Source organism: Panulirus ornatus, chromosome 30, assembly GCF_036320965.1.
Source record: "Panulirus ornatus isolate Po-2019 chromosome 30, ASM3632096v1, whole genome shotgun sequence".
Lineage (NCBI taxonomy): Eukaryota > Metazoa > Arthropoda > Malacostraca > Decapoda > Palinuridae > Panulirus > Panulirus ornatus.
The window spans coordinates 1,650,747-1,671,505 of NC_092253.1; the positions used below are offsets into that span (position 1 = coordinate 1,650,747).

At 41.7% G+C, this 20,759-nt stretch overlaps 1 protein-coding gene across 1 annotated transcript in view; it reads left to right on the forward strand.

Moving 5' to 3' along the window:
- LOC139758291 (nephrin-like) overlaps nt 1-20,759 on the forward strand; it is a 231,308-nt gene that overhangs the window by 143,201 nt on the left and 67,348 nt on the right. Inside the window, 2 exon segments of the mRNA XM_071679505.1 lie at nt 16,960-17,139; nt 20,377-20,529. Of these exon segments, the coding sequence (XP_071535606.1) occupies nt 16,960-17,139; nt 20,377-20,529 (333 nt within the window).

Genomic DNA, 20,759 nt, shown 5'->3' on the forward strand with positions numbered 1-20,759 from the left:
GTGCTCGTGGGTCGTACCGTTGTGCTATGAAGTTCTATCTCAAGTTGTTCAGTCTCTCTATATCAAATAGTTCGAAAAAAAATTTTAGTCTCACGTACGCTGGATTGTATGACTATAAGAGAGGAAGTTGTAGATGGGTAGATCAAACAGTGACTTGAGTGAGGGATGCCAAACCATACTTGGTGAGTTGAACATTTGGATGTGTTACGTGTTAATGAGTCATTAGTGTGTCGTGTTGTGATGCCACCTGGGATTACCAACACCTTAATTACTATGTCAATTTTTGCCTGATGAAGACCTGACAACTGAACTATACATAATGTTAACGTAACATGTCCTTCAGCACTGATTGGAAAAATATATGCATTTTGACAGTTTGCACACACACACACACACACACACACACACACACATTATATATATATATATATATATATATATATATATATATATATATATATATATATATATATATATATATATATATATATATATATATATATATATATATATATATATGCATTTTGACAGTTTGCACACACACACACACACACACACACACACACACATTATATATATATATATATATATATATATATATATATATATATATAGGTGCTCGCTTTCCTTTCTTTGTAGTATAACATCAGGAACAAACGACAGACAATACAAAACTCGTCTCTTTTAAATTCTCGTGTTTGAGCTTGATTATCTAGTTGGCTGATGAGACGAAAAAAAAAATAGAAAAATCAGGAACTAAAGTGGCCACTGATGACGCGGGGTCAGTCTTCCTGGTCGAGGTGTGGCAGAAATATAATATATACAAACGCAGGACAACAGAGGCACTGCAGAACGAGTCTTTGATGATTCTAAATGTTTTCTTCTTTTTTTATCTGCCCTGCCTGGCGGGGGAGTCTGCCAGAGGGAGAGAAGTTTGTAAAGTAATCATGGTAGGATGCCAAGCATGGTGATTTTATTTATGGAAAATATGACGAAACACAACCCGGAGATTATATACGTTGTTAAGGACATAGATACTGCTTGTGTTATACTGATTTACGAAACGATCATGACGCCTCCTCCGTCTGTTGAGTTAGGGTATAGATGTGACAGTTAGAATTCTATATCCTTGTCTCCAGTCTCATTACTATGCTTCCTTGCTGTCCTGCTACGGCCCAATCGTCTGTTCGTACCTGCTGCAGCTCATATAGATAGAATTGGGTTCATTGCCTACACCCAAGGCCAAAACAAAAGTTAACTTGATCCATAATCAATTTTTACGTCTTATTTTACGACAAGGCGCGACACGCATGTCCTAGATCTCGTGTCTTGATAGCCAATATATATATATATATATATATATATATATATATATATATATATATATATATATATATATATATATATATATATATGATAATGGACATAGAATTGTTCGTAATTTAATGTGGTACACACAAAACCTTTGTTTCCCAAACAACATATATTATTCAGTGGTCTTGGCTATTCTTAATCATGCCTTATATATTTCTACCCCCCCCCCCCCCCCCCCCGCAACCTCTCTCTCACAGTCTCGCCAAAAAATTGATGTAAGAATGAACTTCAAAGACGACCTGAGTACGTTGTGTACACTAACTTGTCTCTGTCCACGTTGTTGGCACCGTATGAATCATTGATGGTGATTTTGAGCTTCTAAAAGTAGGTTTGGTGGCATTCTTAACATGCACTTTAACATCTGGATTTAATTAGATTTCAGACATTTTTAACCTACACAAAAGTGAATAAGCACAATTTTTTCCCTCAAAAGCCCTTTGAACCTTTTTACACACACACACACACACACACACACACACACACACACAAGGTGACTACACATGTAGTAGCCAGTAGACAGCCGCTAGCTGGAAGCTTTTCCTGTATCCATATTTCACATACAGTCTGTTGGTTTCTCCATATACAGTTCACTCGCATGAATGTCTGGTACAGTTTGATCTATCTAGGTCATGTTACAGCATGGTTCCTGTAGCCAAGAGATGAGGATGATGTATCAAAGGGAGGCTGAAGCCAGACTTCTGTACTGGTAGTTCAGAAATTAACCACAACAAGCGTATCACAGTTAGATGAGATAGATGATGTCTTTCATCAGTAAACGTACATCGTTTGTATTATTTTCATCCCGTCAGCCAGAGGTAAACATCATGTTTCCAAGTGAATCATTTACGTTGGGGAACAGATTAAAATGTTTCGCCCCCACGAACAAGAGTAATGATGTACACAGTGGTGGTAACACTGATGATGATCATGTACACAGTGGTGGTAACACTGACGGTGATCATGTACTCAGTGGTGGTAACACTGATGATGATGATGATGATGATGATGATGGTGATGATGATGATGATGATGATGATGATGATGACAAGGATAAATAAACATAACGTTCGCTTTTCTTTTATGGTCGTCTGCAGATACATCCATCCATCTGTCATAACTGACGTAAGCTTCAATGCTAGAAAGTCTATTACGTACTTTTGGTTCGTTCCGAGGTAATGCGAGGTTCACTGATGTACTGTGAGGTACACTGAGGTACTGTGAGGTACACTGAGGTACTGTGAGGTACTGTGAGGTACTGTGAGGTACACTGAGGTACCAGGTGGACCTGGTTCGCCAGCAGGGTACCGTACCTGGCCGCTTGCCTCTCGCTGCCTCAGTCGTCATCATCAGGTCAATGGTTGTTAATATTCGTCATCTGTTCACCACCGCAGTCTGAACATAACATGACGAAACTCACAAAAGTTAAGATAAAAATCCTTAGTTTGCTGAGTGATTTACATTGTTCTTCTCAAACACACTCCAATAATACTCGTAACATTTTTGTATGTTTTTATAATGTTGACATTAATTACGTTTCACAGAAAGAAATAAAAGTATGAAAACGTTTCTTTTTTTTTTTTTTTGAGAAAGCGGCTCTGAGATCATTTGGGTAAATCATTTAATTTCACATACACAACACAAACTCCGGGATCCAATCCCACATTAATTAAATGAACAAAAGCTTATCTCTCCCCTCAAAGAGATGAATGTAAACATAGAACAGAAACAAAAGTTATTTCGCTGATTTGTATCTGTGGAGACTTGCCTGTGTCGTTCACGTATCAAGTTATGGACTCGTGGGATGATGATGATGGTGATGATTATCATATGAAAAGGAACTTGTGACAAAAGATGTGCCAAGGATGAAGATAAATCTTTTAAGAAAATAGGCGGACTGGACTGGTCATAATGGGAACGTAATGATGCTATGTTCCAGATGCAAAATACATGACAGTGTTTCTGAGTGTGTGTGTGTGTGTGTGTGTGTGTGTGTGTGTGTGTGTGTGTGTGTTTTAGACTGCTAGAAAATAATGGGATTTTTTTCATTTTGTTTATAATTTTCCTCTTTGATTGAATTTGGTAAAAGTTAAGTTTCTTTTCGTCATGTTAATTACATCTTTGTTTAACAGTTCGAAAGAATAAGGAAATTTTCTGTAGCAATCGTGTGTGGATGTACCAGAACCTACTTGACTATACGCTGGCTTCTAGTTGTGGGTCTAACTATCGAAGTTCTTGTTTAATGATCCAACCATCGAAGTTCTATCTTACTGGTCCAACCATCATAGTTCTTGCTGGTTGGCCGAGCAATCGAAGTTCTTTTCTCGTCGAGGTTAGCCAGTGAATTTCTTGCTTGTTAGTACAACAGTTCACGTAAGTGAGTGTCCTCGTGCGCGACCTCTCTGTGCGTCAACGAACAGTTCGCTTGATATCGAAGGTTGGCCGAGGAGGAGCAGGAAGGTACGGGTTATATAAGCAGGTCACGTACCGCTGCTGCAGACTCCTCAGCTTAAGGTGATGTACGGAATACAAGTCATATATGTACCTGTTGATGAAATTCCTAGAAAAAAGAATTTAAATTAAATCTGCTTGGTCTGGGATTACTGTTTCAGAGGATTTAACCTTTCACATGTGAGTCTGTATAGTAAGGTTAGGTGAGTGTGTCTGTCTGCATGTTTCTATATGTGTGTGTGTTTACCTGCTTGTACTGCGCGAGGTGGCCAGTGTGTGCCTAATATCGAAGAGATTTATCACGATGCTTATCACCATCTTCCCTCCCTCCCTCCCTGTCTTACCATGAAGCAAACTTTCACTTTAATCAATAAACTGATACTTTAACATATCTCTCATCAAAGCGATGGAGGAAGATTATCTTCATATTTTATTCTTTCTGTTAGAAATGTCGTCTTTATTTTTCGTGCCCAGATTATTTCCTCGTGAGGGAAGGACGTACAAGGAGAATACGTGTGGCCAAATAAACAATAGTTGATTACTTCCTACTCAGGGAAGGAACGTACTTGTGGCCTGATAAACAATGGCTGATTAGCTCCTCGTGAGGGAAGGAACATACATACGTGTGGCCTGATAAACAATGGCTGATTATGTTCTCGTGAGGGGAGGAAGATACGTGTGGCCAGATAAACAAAGGTTGATTATTTCCTCACGAAGGGAGGAACGTTCTTGTGGCCTGATAAACAATGGTTTTAACTCTGATATAATTGTGTGAAATGCGTTGCTTAATATGCAAAAGCTGTTAACGTGCAGATCAGAATACACATATTAGATTTAAAAGAAAAAATTAGGAGATCCGCTTAAAATCTAATTTACGTCCGACAATAATGAAAATATGTTGTGATGCAGTAAAGCCTTAAACATTATGAACACACATCATCATGGTACAATGGTGAGGAGAATTAAAATTCTTGTAAGTGAATTAGCCAGGGTATAGCTGGCTACTGGTGCTGTGGTGGAAACTTTGATTCCATCACAGGAACTTTGTCGCTCCCCAGCTGGGGTGGTAACAATGCTGTGATATTCAGCACAGTTTGCTAACTTCCATGCCAATCAAGGAATGTTGGATGTACATATCTAATTTTCCTATTACTGTAAGCACTGAGTATTCATGAATTCAACTGATTGTTTGTATCTGATCAGTCAACATAAATATTACAACTAAACTAGTGGAAAGCTGAGCAAATGTTTTATATAAATGATAATGCAAATTTTTTTCCCCTTCACTGTGGGTTGCTCAGAGCGGATTGACAATTTCAGACTTCGATGGGAGTTAACAATCTCTGAGAACAGCCCTCGACTTCTTCGAGAATTAACTACAGAAAATAATCTGAAGATCAGTGACCTGAGATGATGATGCGTGGGTTGCCAACAATACATCAAGCTCTGACGTCATTAACAGCTGCCAGAAGTTGCTTGCATAAGCCAACAGTTCTTTCGTGGATGCCACAGTTGATGTCCTGAATGTACAGAGCTTTTCCTGCGACGTACATTCTCCAGGAAATCATATTACTTATATATTTTTCCGTGTGTGTGTGTGTGTGTGTGTGTGTGTGTGTGTGTGTGTGTGTGTGTACGCTTCATTCAGGCTTCCTCGGGCAGGACAAACACGAAACGTTAATTACCTTTAAGACAATCGTTGGGTAAAGGACCGAAAATCTGATAATTAATTACATCGTCATAATAAAGTCAATTTGAGAAGGAAATCACAAAGAGGAAACGTACACACAAACAATGAAAAATATCGTCGATATAACGATGCAATCGCATGATACGAACTGGCAGGGCCGGGGCAGGTCACAAGACCGGGACTGTTCAAACTCATCGTGTGAGGAGGGAGGCAAAATTACCTCAGCCGTCCACAGAAAATATGTCGTAGCTTTGACGATGCAGGAGACCTGCCTGTACAACCGTGGCACCGAGGGTGTGGGGTAGGGAATGTGGCTGTGAAGTGTACGGGAAGAGGGACACACGTGTGTGTGTGTGTGTGTGTGTGTGTGTGTGTGGTGCGAGTGTTGTTTTTCGAGCGTTTAGCAACGGCTCGGGCAGAAGCCTGAATAATTCATGATGTTTTCAAAACATACAACGTTATGCTGGCCATAAATATATCTGAGAAGTATGCTGCTTGGCAAGCTGCAGATTAACATATCAGGAGATTTTAGCTCTTACCTGTATATGTGTGTGTGTGTGTGTGTGTGTGTGAGAGAGAGAGAGAGAGAGAGAGAGAGAGAGAGAGAGAGAGAGAGAGAGAGAGAGAGAGCGTGTGTGTGTGTGTGTGTACCGTTTTTACACTGGACGTTACATGGTTCGTGTTTCCAACATCAGTTTATAATGTTTTACATCATTGTGACTGATCCTCCTGGTCATTGCATGCATGTGCTTTTCATGATGACAGAACCTGACTACATTTCTTATCAGTTCTAAACACTGTAACGCAAAACGAATCACTTGATCCTCCACCTCCTCTCTCATCATGTATGTTAACCCACAGCTCACTGCAGGCGTCTTAACGCCAGTAATGCCATAACTGCGTCGGATATTCATTGGTCGTATGAATAACTTCGAGGGAAACACGGACCATTCTGAGGCGTTAATTATATCTTAATTGGACCTCTAATTCTGATTAATCCCGTCCGAATATAGATTTAGCTGTCAAAGTCAAGGCTGTAATTGTACTCATGATTAGAATATGATTCAGGAAGACTCTTTCATCTTTGTTTACGATGGGATGATCCTTGGATATGATGACCTCGCCTCTGACCACACTCTTCAGGGTCAGGTCAAACACCAACCCCGTCATACTGAAGGCCGTCGTACTCAAGGGTCGGACTCTTATGGTCAAGGGTCCTTCCATCGTGAGCAGGGGTCATACAGTCGTGACCAAGGGTCGTACCATCGTGTGTAAGAGGATGATATACAAGAAAAAGATTTTTAACATAGCAGATGAAAGGACAAATGATACAAAAGATTACAATATAAATCGCAAACAAAACTTGAAAACATAACAACCCTGAGAACAGAATTCCTGTAACTTAACCATACTGATATAGCTTCTTGTAGTGTGTACAGGGAACCCTCTGTAGTGTGTGTGCAGGGAACCCTCTGTAGTGTGTGTGCAGGGAACCCTCTGTAGTATGTGTGCAGGGAACCCTCTGTAGTGTGTGTGCAGGGAACCCTCTGTAGTATGTGTGCAGGGAACCCTCTGTAGTATGTGTGCAGGGAACCCTCTGTAGTATGTGTGCAGGGAACCCTCTGTAGTGTGTGTGCAGGGAACCCTCTGTAGTATGTGTGCAGGGAACCCTCTGTCTCTCTGTAAAACACAGAACGACACAGCTTATTCGTCAGTGCTAAGAATATGTTCAGCCCAAGCTGTTCACGTTCCCCACTCGGAAAAGAACTAGTGGTGAACAAATGCAGGTTCTCTGTTCTTATTAGTTAATTAAGTTCAGTGTATGGATGTTGATTATGTGTTTATTAACGGCTCAGCTCATAGGAACATGGCGAGTTGGCAACACATCAATTACTGCCTTACAATATTGGACTCGACTGGGAACTGCTAACTAGAAATTAGTGACAGAGCGCATGACGTGGGTTGCCCAGGTTTAAGTAACGTGTCGTGCTATGACGTCATGATAACTTATTAGTAGCCAAGTGATAAGCAGGATTTGCTGGACTGTAAAGAGCAAAATGATTTCAAAGCTTTCTGTGTGGCCAAGCTTAGAAATACGATAGCCACCTCGTCGAGGTATTGTGACCAAGCTTTGGGTGTGAGGTCAGACCTGCATGATGGTCCAGGCGGTCATGCATGACCTGTGTCATCATTACTGGTGAACGACGACTGACATGAAAAGATCTTCAATCGCAAGTGCGTCAACATACGATCGAGCAGTTCGGGTGTGGGAGGTAGTGTGTGATGGCTGTGTGTGTGTGTGTGTGTGTGTGTGTGTGTGTGTGTACCTTGGGATGACAGACAGGAGAATGTACAGAGCGTCCTATGGATAAAGCCCGAGAGAGCAAGTGTGGATGTGTGAGGAGGTGATGAGAGATGTAGTGAGGTGGTTGGTTGGAGTGATGGATGTTGCAGATGTTGGAGGAATGATGAGGTCAGCGTGTAATAATGTGAATGAAGACGTTGGTTTCACTTAATGAATCTCTTAGATACATAAAGTGAAAAAGTAAAAAGTACTTATATAAGTGAGGAAGTACAGTTTTCAACACAGTAGGTGATGGTTCATGATGTGTATGAGTGACGCTCTGAGGCTGTGTACATCTCAGCCATCCCATATATATAGAGATGTAGTGATGACACGAAATAAACAGAAAAATCTTAGAATTTTTAGGAGGTGCGGTGCGAATCCTGAAGGTCATATAACACTTGTATATATAACCGCTCATACTTTCGTGTGAACTTGTGAATCGTTAAGAATAGGATAGAAAATAACAACAAAGTAATTGGCTTTTGATGAGGAGGAAACGCCGGGTTTGTAATAAGAATTAGATCGTAAATAACAACGGTTATTACTTATATAACTAGCTATCCTCTTGTGTTTCAAGAGTCGTTTTCAGAGAAAAATGTGCGATCGTTTGTAATTGCATGAAACCAAAACGAAAGAGAGAGAGAGAGAGAGAGAGAGAGAGAGAGAGAGAGAGAGAGAGAGAGATATTAATATAATAACTTATTTACCAGACGCGTAACACGACTCTGAAACGTATGTTTATGATTAAGACAATGATAATAATCAATGACTTGTGCAGTGCGAACATGAACAGCACATCAGCGGGCAAGGCTGAATCTCTCTCTCTCTCTCTCTCTCTCTCTCTCTCTCTCTCTCTCTCTCTCTCTCTCTCTCTCTCTCTCTCTCTCTGGACCACAACAAAATCCTCAGAGGTCTCCACGTGTCATGTAAACAAGCAGCATCATGTGAGTATCGCCAAATCCCATCATAAACTTCCCGCCCAGCCAGCGATCCTCCTCCCCTGGGGAGCCTAGGATCTGATTGTGTATGTACGTGAGAGGACGCACGAGAGAGAGAGAGAGAGAGAGAGAGAGAGAGAGAGAGAGAGAGAGAGAGAGAGAGAGAGAGAGAGAGAGAATGTGGTGCAAGGAGTAATGGCAGGAGTTAGTAGGAGGTGTAGTAGAAGAAAGTGGTAGTGGTGGCAGGAGGTGGTAGTGGTGGCAAAAGATGGTGGGAGGAGGTGGTGGCAGTAGTGGCATCCAGCTGACCACACCACGCCAAGCCACGCCACGCCACGCCACGCCACCCTGCGCGAGTCAGCACACATACTGTGGGCTTGGCTAAACACAACAGCAAAAAACTTTGGTAGTTTCAAAGGCTTTATACCCGTCCCGCCAGCTTATAGTATTTATGCTTTTTTTTTAATTCAGTACTTTCACTATTTTCCCGACGAATATTGGGATGTATGCGTCCCTGGCTGAGGAATATTGAGATCTCTTCACCTGGTCGACGAATACTGCTACTTTTCTTTGGTCTGGTCGATGCGTTCTTGAATTCTGTGACTTTTGTAACGTTTGTTTACGTGAGGTTAGTAACACTGGCGTTAGAACACTGCAACATTTGACCATGTAAGTGTCTGTCTGTCTGTCTGTCTATCATGCCATCTCTCTGTCTCTCAATTTTTCTCTATGACGGTCTGTCTGTACGTATGTTTAGTTGTCTGTCTGTACGTATGTTTAGTTGTCTGTCTGTACGTATGTTTAGTTGTCTGTCTGTTAGTGTGCCAGTGTACCTGTCTGTCTGTCTGTATGCTCATGCCTTTTGTTTCACTGTCATCCCAACTCTTGTCTTTGTCTTTCTATCTCTTCATTTGTCTATATTTTTTTTTATGTCTCTGCTCTAATGACATTTTTTTAGGTTCTCTACATAAATGTCTGTACTACTATTTACCTTTCTTTCTTTTAAAATGTCTTTATATATATATATATATATATATATATATATATATATATATATATATATATATATATATATATATATAAAGTGTCACGTGTGTGTGTGTGTGTGTGTGTGTGATTTCTATTTGTGTGTTATTGGAAGAGAGTTCTACATTCGTGCTGCTACACGTATTGTGTACATGTCTTCATTCTTCTGTATACACACAAACACACCAGCCTGAGCTAGGTGAGTGTGCGTGTGTGCTGGCTATATGCGGATGCTCCTATTTGTTCCAGAGAGTGTATTACTGAATGTCTCCTCATGAGAATCTTGCCGTGTGTTCCAGTGTACGGTTAACAGGAACCCCTGAATGGCTATGACGGTTGAGCAGTATTCTGAGGAGAACCAAGAACACAAAGAAGAAACTCGAAATCGAAAAGTACACGTCCATGACGCAGACTCGCTTTCACCAGAACCACTCAACCTCCTCACATCCTGCTCGCACATAAGGAAATGTGTGTGTGTGTGTGTGTGTGTCTGTCTGTCTGTCTGTCTGTCTGTCTGTCTGTGTAGATATTTACAGATAAGAATTAATGGTCGTTTAGTATGATAAAAAGTTGCAAAGAATAGACAAACAGATGTAAGAGTATTTGGCATATAGGCCTTTTTAAAGTCTTCTTTATAAGAAATATCTTTAACCTAACCTAAAACCACATGAAAGGTACAGAGAATCTAATGCCATGTTTAAGATCAAAGCTTAATCTGTATCGGTTCATTGCACTGGGAATTACCATCAAACTCCTGGTGTTAATAGTTACATGAATTTGAACTCTATAAAAGTTTGCTTTTAAAATTTTTCAAAGGAGACTTTTTCTATAATACTATTATTTGCCTCGAATTCGTTGTTGAACTACTGAAATTGAAGTTAATTTCATTTTGTAGTGGAGTGGTTACAACAAAGTTTGTTTGTCAATGGTAGAGAGGTGTCTTAAAAACTGTAAAATAAGAACAAATCATATTTTTCATGAAATCTCCAAAACCATTGTGACAGACGTACTTAAATTTACATGTAAGTTACATGGAATCTTCTGGTCTTCGAGCCATACATGCGATGGATTTCTAGTCTCAGATACAATTTTCTCAATGTTCATCTCGAGTGTTTTCTTCTCAAGTTAGATACAATAGAAGTAAAGAAGAAGGAAACTCTGTACAGTGTTAATGCAAGGTATTTGCAAGTGATAATCCTAAAGCTTCAGTTGGAACACACACACACACACACACACACTTGCTGAAGAGTCATGCAAGTGTGTTTACAGATGCAAAAACATCGGAGGTGTTGCAGCCTGTTGAAGATGTTGTCGAACTCACCTGGCGAGCATAATAGCTGGAAACCTCACCGTCTGGCCATTGTGTGAAAGTGTGGGAACAGACCACTGTGTGAAAGTGTAAGAACTGACATTGTGTGAAAGTGAGGGAACATGGGTGGCCACCACACTCGCCAGGACGTGGATGAACAGGTAGTCAGCAAGTGTGCGAGGCTGGACGTGGCTCGTGTGGGTACAGCGGTGGTGACATGGCGGAGACGCATGGTTGTGCCACAGTGGTGGCAGGGAGGAGTCTGGCTGGTGTCTGGTGGTAGGGAGGTGGTGAATGTAGGAAGAATGGTGGCACAAGAGTGGGTAGCAAGGTACTGGAGGGTGTCAACGATTTCTAACAGTCTAAGAACACACGAAGGGCAGACAAAGGCTGTGAGTAATGGTCTGCTTGGGAGACATTTCCGTCTGAAGAGCGAGTAACCAGGCTTAGATCCTGCTTAGTGATTGGCTGCCTGACAGGCTGAGAGAAGCTGCTGATTCGCCAGTTGTCGGAGACGGACAACTTGTCTAACGAGCGAATCATCAGACAATTGTATTCTCAGACAAACTCCTCCAAGACCAAATTTCCAATCTTTAAACAGCCCCTGATTATGAAGTTCCCAATCTTGGATAAGCGATTCGCTAGTCAGCAGCCTCTAACACGACCAGTGACGTAGATGATCTATAGTCTGAGACACATGATGTGATTGGTCACTGACTGAAATCAAAGACACACTCGCTGATTGGCCAGTCGCCACACTGAGAGAAGTGCTCTCATTGGCCGACGTGTGAGCCGAGTCAACGTGTGCGAGACCTTAAAACCTTTACAAAAAGATTTAAAGAGTCTAGCAACACGCAAACTTGTTGGCCCGGAAAAGGCAATTAAAGTAAATGGTTACCACTTGTTAAGGCGAGCAACGGTTATGGTCGTTAGGTCATCAGAATCACTTTGAAGGAATTAGATAAAGCTCTCAAAACTCAGAGTTGTGTCGGTATACAACTCAAGATAAAAAGGACTATTTTATGAGAGTATATATATATATATATATATATATATATACAGAGATCTTATAACAATTAGGGAAGATCTGTTGTATATATTAAGGAAATACGTCATCCAATTGTCATTCACGATCCACATATTAAAACCCAGCGTCCCTTGTGTGGAAAACTAATGAGATGAAGAAAAATATTGGTCTTAGGGGAAAGACAGTCTCTGGACAGCTACAACTGAGATCCTTTGGTTCATTAAGGCCGGCGCTCATAGTCAGCAATGTAACATAATCGCCCTAGTGATCCCCCTAAGGCCCTCTGGGCTAATTAAAGACATGAGGAAACTTCCTATGGTTGGCAGCGCAGCGCCATCGTCGAGCGGCTGGCAACCCAGTGCAGTGGCGTCGTTGTACGGCCGGCAGCACAGCGGGGTCCGTGATTAAGAAGAAAATAAATTAACTTGAATCTACGTGAAGGACTTGGGAAAGGTTCCGGGTCTCAGGAAGGGCGGAGAGAGAGAGAGAGAGAGAGAGAGAGAGAGAGAGAGAGAGAGAGAGAGAGAGAGAGAGAGAGAGACTAACAGAAATCTAGAATAACGTATAAAAAAGTTAGATTCGAGGTAAATACTGGGATAGATTGTGCTTTGGTCATAGTACAGTAAGTCTGGCTACGCTTTAGTGATGTACCTTTTACCAGAGTTTGATATACAGACTTGGGGTCGTCTCCTTGTCCTCTCTTTACTGACCATAACAAGCCATACACATCCAACTAGTGCGACCAGTAAGTCGTAAGTAAGTGTTACCACTCCAAACCCAGAGGACAAAACTTGCTGTTGTTTACCTCCTAAATGGTCAGATCAAAGGTCAAGTCATCGAACTCGAGGCTCTTGCTGTCCTGCTCTTGGATCCTACACGTCCTGCTCGAGGTGGTGATAACATTCACGTACGCTTGGCGAAGATATGAAGGAAAAGATTTCACAAAGGAAAGACGTTTCAACAGAGGGTGTTCGTCCCAGCTGTGTAGCCTTGACACGAACTTGTTACACATGACACTTCCTGCTCACCTGACACACACACACACACACACACACACACACACACATGACTCAGGATGATACAAAAGTCATCGCACCGTCAGGTTCCATCCTCAATTTGCGTCTCTCGCTTCTGTGTCGCACTTGACCTCCTCCTCTGTGATCCAGAATACATCTCCCTGGACGTTGTCCCTCTATGTTCACTCGTCCCACCAGAACAAAACTGTCATTTTCCCCTAGAAGGAATTATTCCTCGTGTTCTTCTTCTCTCTGACCTGATGAACAGTTATCATGAACAAGACAGGCCAGAGTATAGTTGAACCACTTGACTAACGAAGGCTTAAGTCCTCGACCTCGCGATAACCAGCTGAACCCAAGGTGTTAAGTTATCCTACTTAAGAGATTAAGTCATCGTACTCAAGGGTTTAATTCGTCATACTCAAGGGGTTAATTCGTCACACTCAAGGGTTTAATTCGTCAAACTCAAGGGGTTAATTCGTCATACTCAAGGGTTTAATTCGTCATACTCAAGGGGTTAATTCGTCATACTCAAGGGGTTAAGTCGTCGTACTCAAGAGGTTAAGTCGTCGTACTCAAGAGGTTAAGTCGTCGTACTCAAGAGGTTAATTCGTCGTACTCAAGAGGTTAATTCGTCGTACTCAAGGGATTAAGTTGTCGTACTCAAGGGGTTAAGTCGTCGTACTCAAAGGTTAAGTCATCGTAGTCAAGAGGTTAATTCGTCGTACTCAAGAGGTTAAGTCGTCGTACTCAAGAGGTTAAGTCGTCGTACTCAAGAGGTTAAGTCGTCGTACTCAAGGGGTTGAATATTTTGTAAGGAAAAAACATTTAATTTCAGACCGTGGCTCCCGGACTGAGCACTGTTGCCATTTATGGAAATAAAAAATAAGGGATCGCTTTAGAATTTTCTCTGTTTATCAGCGTTACGCTGAAAAAGCCTAATTGGAAACGGGAACGAATCAGGACAATAAAAGATATTTGCAGTTTTTTCAACTTGCCTTCACATAACAGTTGTGGGTACAACTGCTTGAATTATTACGCTAGTTACAATGCACTCTACCATTCATTTTCTTCTAATTTGCATACTTATCTAATTCAGCATTTATACACATTATCATAAATATATTCATGCGTTTTATTTCGTGTGTGAAACACGTGTTCGCGATTTGTATAGAATTCCATTTTATCTATTTTCTTTCAAATGTGTGATACACATGTATTACCGATTTATCTCTTGGTGTGCTGTACGAGAGGTTAGGCAACCACTGGCGCCATGCAAGGGAAAAACTGTTTGTATAGCGTGAAGTTAGAAACAGACAGACAGACAAGAGTGTAGGTATGTAGAGGAGAAACTTTGTGATTTATATGATATAACTTATCTTTGTCCATTTCTGTACAGTTTTAATGGCATTCTCTCTCTCTCTCTCTCTCTCTCTCTCTCTCTCTCTCTCTCTCTCTCTCTCTCTCTCTCTCTCTCTCTCTCTCTCTCTCTCTCTCTCTCTCTCTCCAACGACAATCACACCTTGGCTCTTGCTTGTTTCATCCTCTTTCCCTTCCACCCAAACATCCCCTCCCGTGTTTGCTCTGCTGGTCAAGGATTCACTCGTATTCCCTCGGGTCAAAGGTCAGTCCTCACTATACACCAGAGCTTCACTCATATCCTCCTCCTCACCCAAATTATGACCCGATGATTTTTTTTCGACCTTGGAAAAATAGAACACTTGCAGGAGTACGTGAAGGCTGGCTAGTTTATAGACCTCCTTAATCTTAATGAAGTTATATATCATTGTGTCCAGGCCATCCAATCCACCCCACCCCACCACCACCAACCCACCACCACCCCGCCCACCACCCCACCCCCACCCCCGAGTAAGAAGGGAAGATATATGCTGCGTCTTGACCCACCAACACACGGAAGATATCGCCTCCACACTCTTGCTTCTGTTTCTTCCTCTTTCCTCTCCTTCCTAGTCTCCAATATTCACTGCTGGAAGCTGATCATTGTATTAATGACAATATTAATGACAATCTTCCACAAAATAGGCCTTACTCTAGTGAATATATATATATATATATATATATATATATATATATATATATATATATATATATATATATATATATATATATATTTCTAATTTTAGTCTCTCGTCTGTGGTTATAGAAGGTCAAAGATCGAGTCATAGAAAAAGCGGACATTTTTGTGTTTTTATTTCATTATTTACATCAAGGTCAGTTTACACTGGGATCGTGGGTTCGTTGTTCACACCAGACCGGAAGCTGAACACGGTGAACACGTCGCCCTGAGTCCCGTGTGGAATTATCGTCTGTAGCTTTAGCATTCTTCTTGTTCCTCCGTCATGATGGTGTGAGGCCACCGGTTCCTTTATATCTAGATTAATGCAAATGAGCCTTGGTGAAACATAACTTGTGACGGACATGATGGATGGGCGGGGTATTTACATACGGCTCCTGGTGTCGCCCTACATGAGTTTGAGGAAGAATTTACATGAGGAGGAGCCTCGCTGAGGTAGAACACGGACATTACTTCATGGAAATGAAACGCTGATTATAAACAATGAAAAAAAATGATAGACGGACAAATATATAAAAGTAGAATAGATAAAAAAAAATGTATTCTATAAGTAGAGAAGCAATTATATGAAAATAAAAGTTATTGTTGAAAAGATAAATACAATAATCCAGGTTGATACATGAGCGTATAGCATGATGAACGTATAGCATGATGAGCGTATAGCATGATGAGCGTATAGCATGTTGCAGGAGGGGGACACATGAGTTCCTTGCTAGGATTCCTTCCAGCACCTTGACATAGCGGGTCGAGGACTCGAAGGATCTGATCCGAATTGGATTAAGGCTGTACACGAGGGTGCCAACTGTACCATGAAACTTTGTATTGTCCGGATCCGCATATAACACTGAAGCGCTTTAGATATGAGAGTAAACTGTTGGATATACTGTCAGGATGGCCATGTGACAGCTGAAGGTGAGGATGAAGGTCAGGAGAGGTCAGGAGATAAGAGCGTTAGAGATGGATGACTTTCGCGGTAGAGCGAGAATTAAGAGGCTACAAAGAAAGAAGATATAAGGATAATGATGAGGATATGATAAGGTAAATGAGGTTTGAAGAAATCATATGCAAGGTAGATGGATGATTCATTAGGATGATGGGTTATGTAGAGGGTAGAGTAGATTGTAGAGCGTGTCACAAGTAGATGTATATACCATGGAAGAGACTGGTAGGTGCCAGGAGTAGAACTGATAAAAGCTGATGATGATGGTAGAGGAATGACTGGGGATCTGGTCCACTGGAAGTACTTGTGTGGGTGGAGAGAAGTCTTTGACGACTTTGGTCTTACTAGACGAATAAACTTAGATCGCGAGGTGAACAAGTAAGCATCACTTATATAAGTACACAAGTTCCTACTTCACTGACAGTGGTCGTGAGGTCGAGGATGTACATGGGTGAGGTAGAGGCTGTAGTGGAGGTCGGGGATACACATGGGTGAGGTAGAGGCTGTTGTAGGACATCCCTTGTGAAAACTGTGATTGATGTCGAGGATTAGATAGACATAGAGATCCTGGTGGTCGTGAGACGACGCGCTGTACGGCCGTAAAATCAAATTGACTGACGCATCCTGAATGGAAAATGAAACTCAATTACGAGGCATAAATGGAAAAATTATCTCGTCACCATATCTTTAGAACTTCCAGGTCACTAATTCCTTCAAGGCAGGTCACATATGCCCCTCTTTCCCCGCAGGGTTCGAGCGCCACGTGCCTGGTTACCCACGTTACTACTACGCTGGAGACCCTACACTCGGGGAGCATCACCTGGTCATCACGGGCGTAACCCTCACCGAAGATGGCGAGTACCAGTGCCAGGTTGGACCCACAATGAAAAGTCCGCCGATATGGGCGGCTGCCAACGTTACAGTGCTGCGTAAGTTGAGAGACAGACAGACAGACAGACAGACAGACAGATAGACAGAAACAGATAGACAGACAGACAGATGGGAATGACAGATGGAGAGTCTCGGACATAGCAGATCATAGCACAAAATACATGATTTCACCTATGAACTGAGGACTTCCTCCTCCTTAGCTTGAGGAACATGTTCTCGGCCTCCTCCTCCTCAGCTTGAGGAACAGCAGCAGGCAACCTGCACCACACGGCTCCTGGAAATTAAAGCTTTTTCCCGTGAGCAGCTGAGGCCGTTGTGGCAGACTAATGAGGGAAACATGACGCTCAACCAACACGACTTGGCCCTCATAAATCTTGTGACCATAATGTTCTCACTCAGCACACACGCACGGATATATATATATATATATATATATATATATATATATATATATATATATATTTTTTTTTTTTTCTTTTTTTTTTTTTTTAAACTATTCGCCATTTCCCGCGTTAGCGAGGTAGCATTAAGAACAGAGGACTGGGCCTTTGAGGGAATACCCTCACCTGGCCCAATTCTCTGTTCCTTCTTTTGGAAAAAAAAAAAAAAAAAAAAAAAATATATATATGTGTGTGTGTGTGTGTGTCTGTGTGTGTGTGATTACTATACCTGTATCTAATCATACTCTAATCATTTTTGTTCATCTTCAGCGAGACATCGTCAGGTAAGAACTGACAACAGCTTCACCTGCACACACACACACACACACACACACACACACACACACACACACTGGCTGTCATGTATAATGTCCTGAGTTCACATCCACGGGCAACACTCACAAAGTTTTCCATAAATAACGTCACATCATCCTTATATCAACGTATCATATAATTCATTTATCAAGATTAAACTAGATTGAGAAACAGAATATTGATATAACGATGACATGTCATCCAGGAATTAAACTAATTATTTCCAGGTTATGAAATATATTTCCAGGTTATATATATATACATTTCAAGGTCGTTATCTTTATTCATTATGTCATAAATGCACTTCTTGCCTCACCTGAGCTTATACAGCTTACCGCATGCGGGTACAAACAGTTCTCTGTGTCATGAAATGAGATGAATCATTCTATTTCACATTTCATACAACTGTTAATTACCGACTGTCGAGATAATATCTTTTTCCCAGTTATTTGGAGATTTTGACGTTGATTTTAAGCAATAAACGTATATTTACGTCTACTCTATACAGTGTACACAACTCTCATGTTCTGTATTCAGTGTACACAACTCCCATGCTCTCTCAGACGACAGAGTAAACCAGAAATGCAACATGGGTTCGAACCCTGCGTACGAGGAAAGTGTTATACCCACATGTAAAAGAGGCCATGCAAACCCCACTCAGGCGGAGTTTTACAATGGCATAATTGGCGTTACGTCCTCCACCCCCTAGCCTTCAGCCACGAGCTTCGACCATCAAAGCACAAGCTGCATAGCTTTTTCTTCCATCTCTAATTACTCCATTACAAGGTACACCACAGACTCTTGAATTTTCTTTTATATATAAATATAATTTTGTCTGCATGAAAAAGACTTTTTTTTGGCCCCGATTTTATTTTGCTGGCGGGAATATTTTTTTTATATAAATGAGTTATGTGCCAATTTTCCATTGGGTTACGCTCGGCCTGACAATAAATATTTGGTGTCTGGATAAAGATGAGTTTTGATACTTTGATATTTTGCTTTCATATAAAAGTTGGGAAACTATGTTTACTCGGGTCAAACCAAGACAGTGCCATAGGGGAAAACTGTTCCTCGCCTGTTTGAACACTTGCTCGATAATCTTCAATGAAGTAGTAGAATTTTCAGCCTTTTGTGTCGTCTAGTTGGAAAATGTAAAGCGAGAAATACTGTAAAAAGGAACCGTTACTATACTATATATATATATATATATATATATATATATATATATATATATATATATATATATATATATAAGGATATACTTTTATATTTACACACACATGCGTTGTGAAATGCGCACACACACACACACACACACACACACACACACACACACTGGTTAGCATTACTGACCATGAGTCAGCACGGGCCAGCTCGGGTTAGGATCCGTATAGGTTCGAATCCTGGACGTGGCAGTCGGCCTACACCTAACCTAGCTGTTCATCCTCCCCTGGGGACCGGTCGATCAATGAATACAAGGTTACTAGAAGGGGCAACACCAGTGTAAAAACACTTTCCTTGCAACACACACACACACACACACACACACACATAAATACATCTCACATCCAATTTCGTCTCACGAAAGAATTTATCGAAAATAAAGGTGTGGAACCTTATGTCCCTGAGGGCGGCAGGTCTGCCCGTCTGGTTCCTCACGATATTAATTCTCTCATAATTCTTAAGAGTTGAGATTTCCCCAGCGGCCGTGCTCAGTGTCTGCTGAAGACCATCTTGATACACTCGCACCTCTGGTATGGTTCAGTTTAAACGTTTATATCAAGTATTGGAAGTGACCTTTGATGATGTGGCAATCATTCCCCTTCTGGATTAAGGTTTTGTTGATATCATGAAGTAAGCGGCTGAGATCAGGTCAAAAGTCTGTAACCCCGTGTGACCCCAGGGTCAACACACCCCCCCCCCTCCCCTGGGTGTTAGGAGAATGTGTTTTATAGATCATTTGTTTGTGTTGCTACTCAGTGAACTCTGGGCTCAAATGGAATCATTCTCAAAGAATAATTCTTTGTAAGCAAGTGATTTTAACGTTTAGTAATCTCTCTCTCTCTCTCTCTCTCTCTCTCTCTCTCTCCTTTGCTATCAATTTCACCTTCTGTTCTTGTGAGGTCTGCATCTTTTTCAGAAAACCTCATATGAACTTAAGGTCTGTGTTGTCTGTGTGTCTGTGTAACTCCCTGTAACTCAGGTCTGTATGGTCTGTGCCTCTGTGTAACTCCCTGTAACTCAGGTCTTTGTGGTCTGTGCCTCTGTGTAACTCCCTGTAACTCAGGTCTGTATGGTCTGTGCCTCTGTGTAACTCCCTGTAACTCAGGTCTTTGTGGTCTGTGCCTCTGTGTAACTCCCTGTAACTCAGGTCTTTGTGGTCTGTGCCTCTGTGTAACTCCCTGTAACTCAGGTCTGTATGGTCTGTGCCTCTGTGTAACTCCCTGTAACTCAGGTCTGTATGGTCTGTGCCTCTGTGTAACTCCCTGTAATTCTTTCTCCCTTGACCTACCTGAGCAGTGGCTCCTACGAGCGTGCGGGTGGTGGGCTGGGAGAACGGCTCTGTGGTGGAGGTCATGTCTGGCAGCTCCCTCACCCTGGAGTGTCTCGTAGCCGACGCCCGTCCAGCCCCAGGGGCGGCCTGGTACAGGGGCGGCACCCAGGTGGACCCAGGTGAGTGAGCGGCCTCAGGTTCTTGAGGAGCACCGGGCCAATCCTCGGACGCCAGATGACGTAGGTAGGTAGTGAGATGTGGTGATGCTAAGTGACTAACATCAGTGTTATCACTGATCTCTCTTCCAGCTCTTGGCTACTGATGACCAAACCCGACGCACTGTACACCATCCCCACACCCCAGGGTACACCTAGCAGTTCTTGGTACACTTCAAGGTTTGCTAGTAATA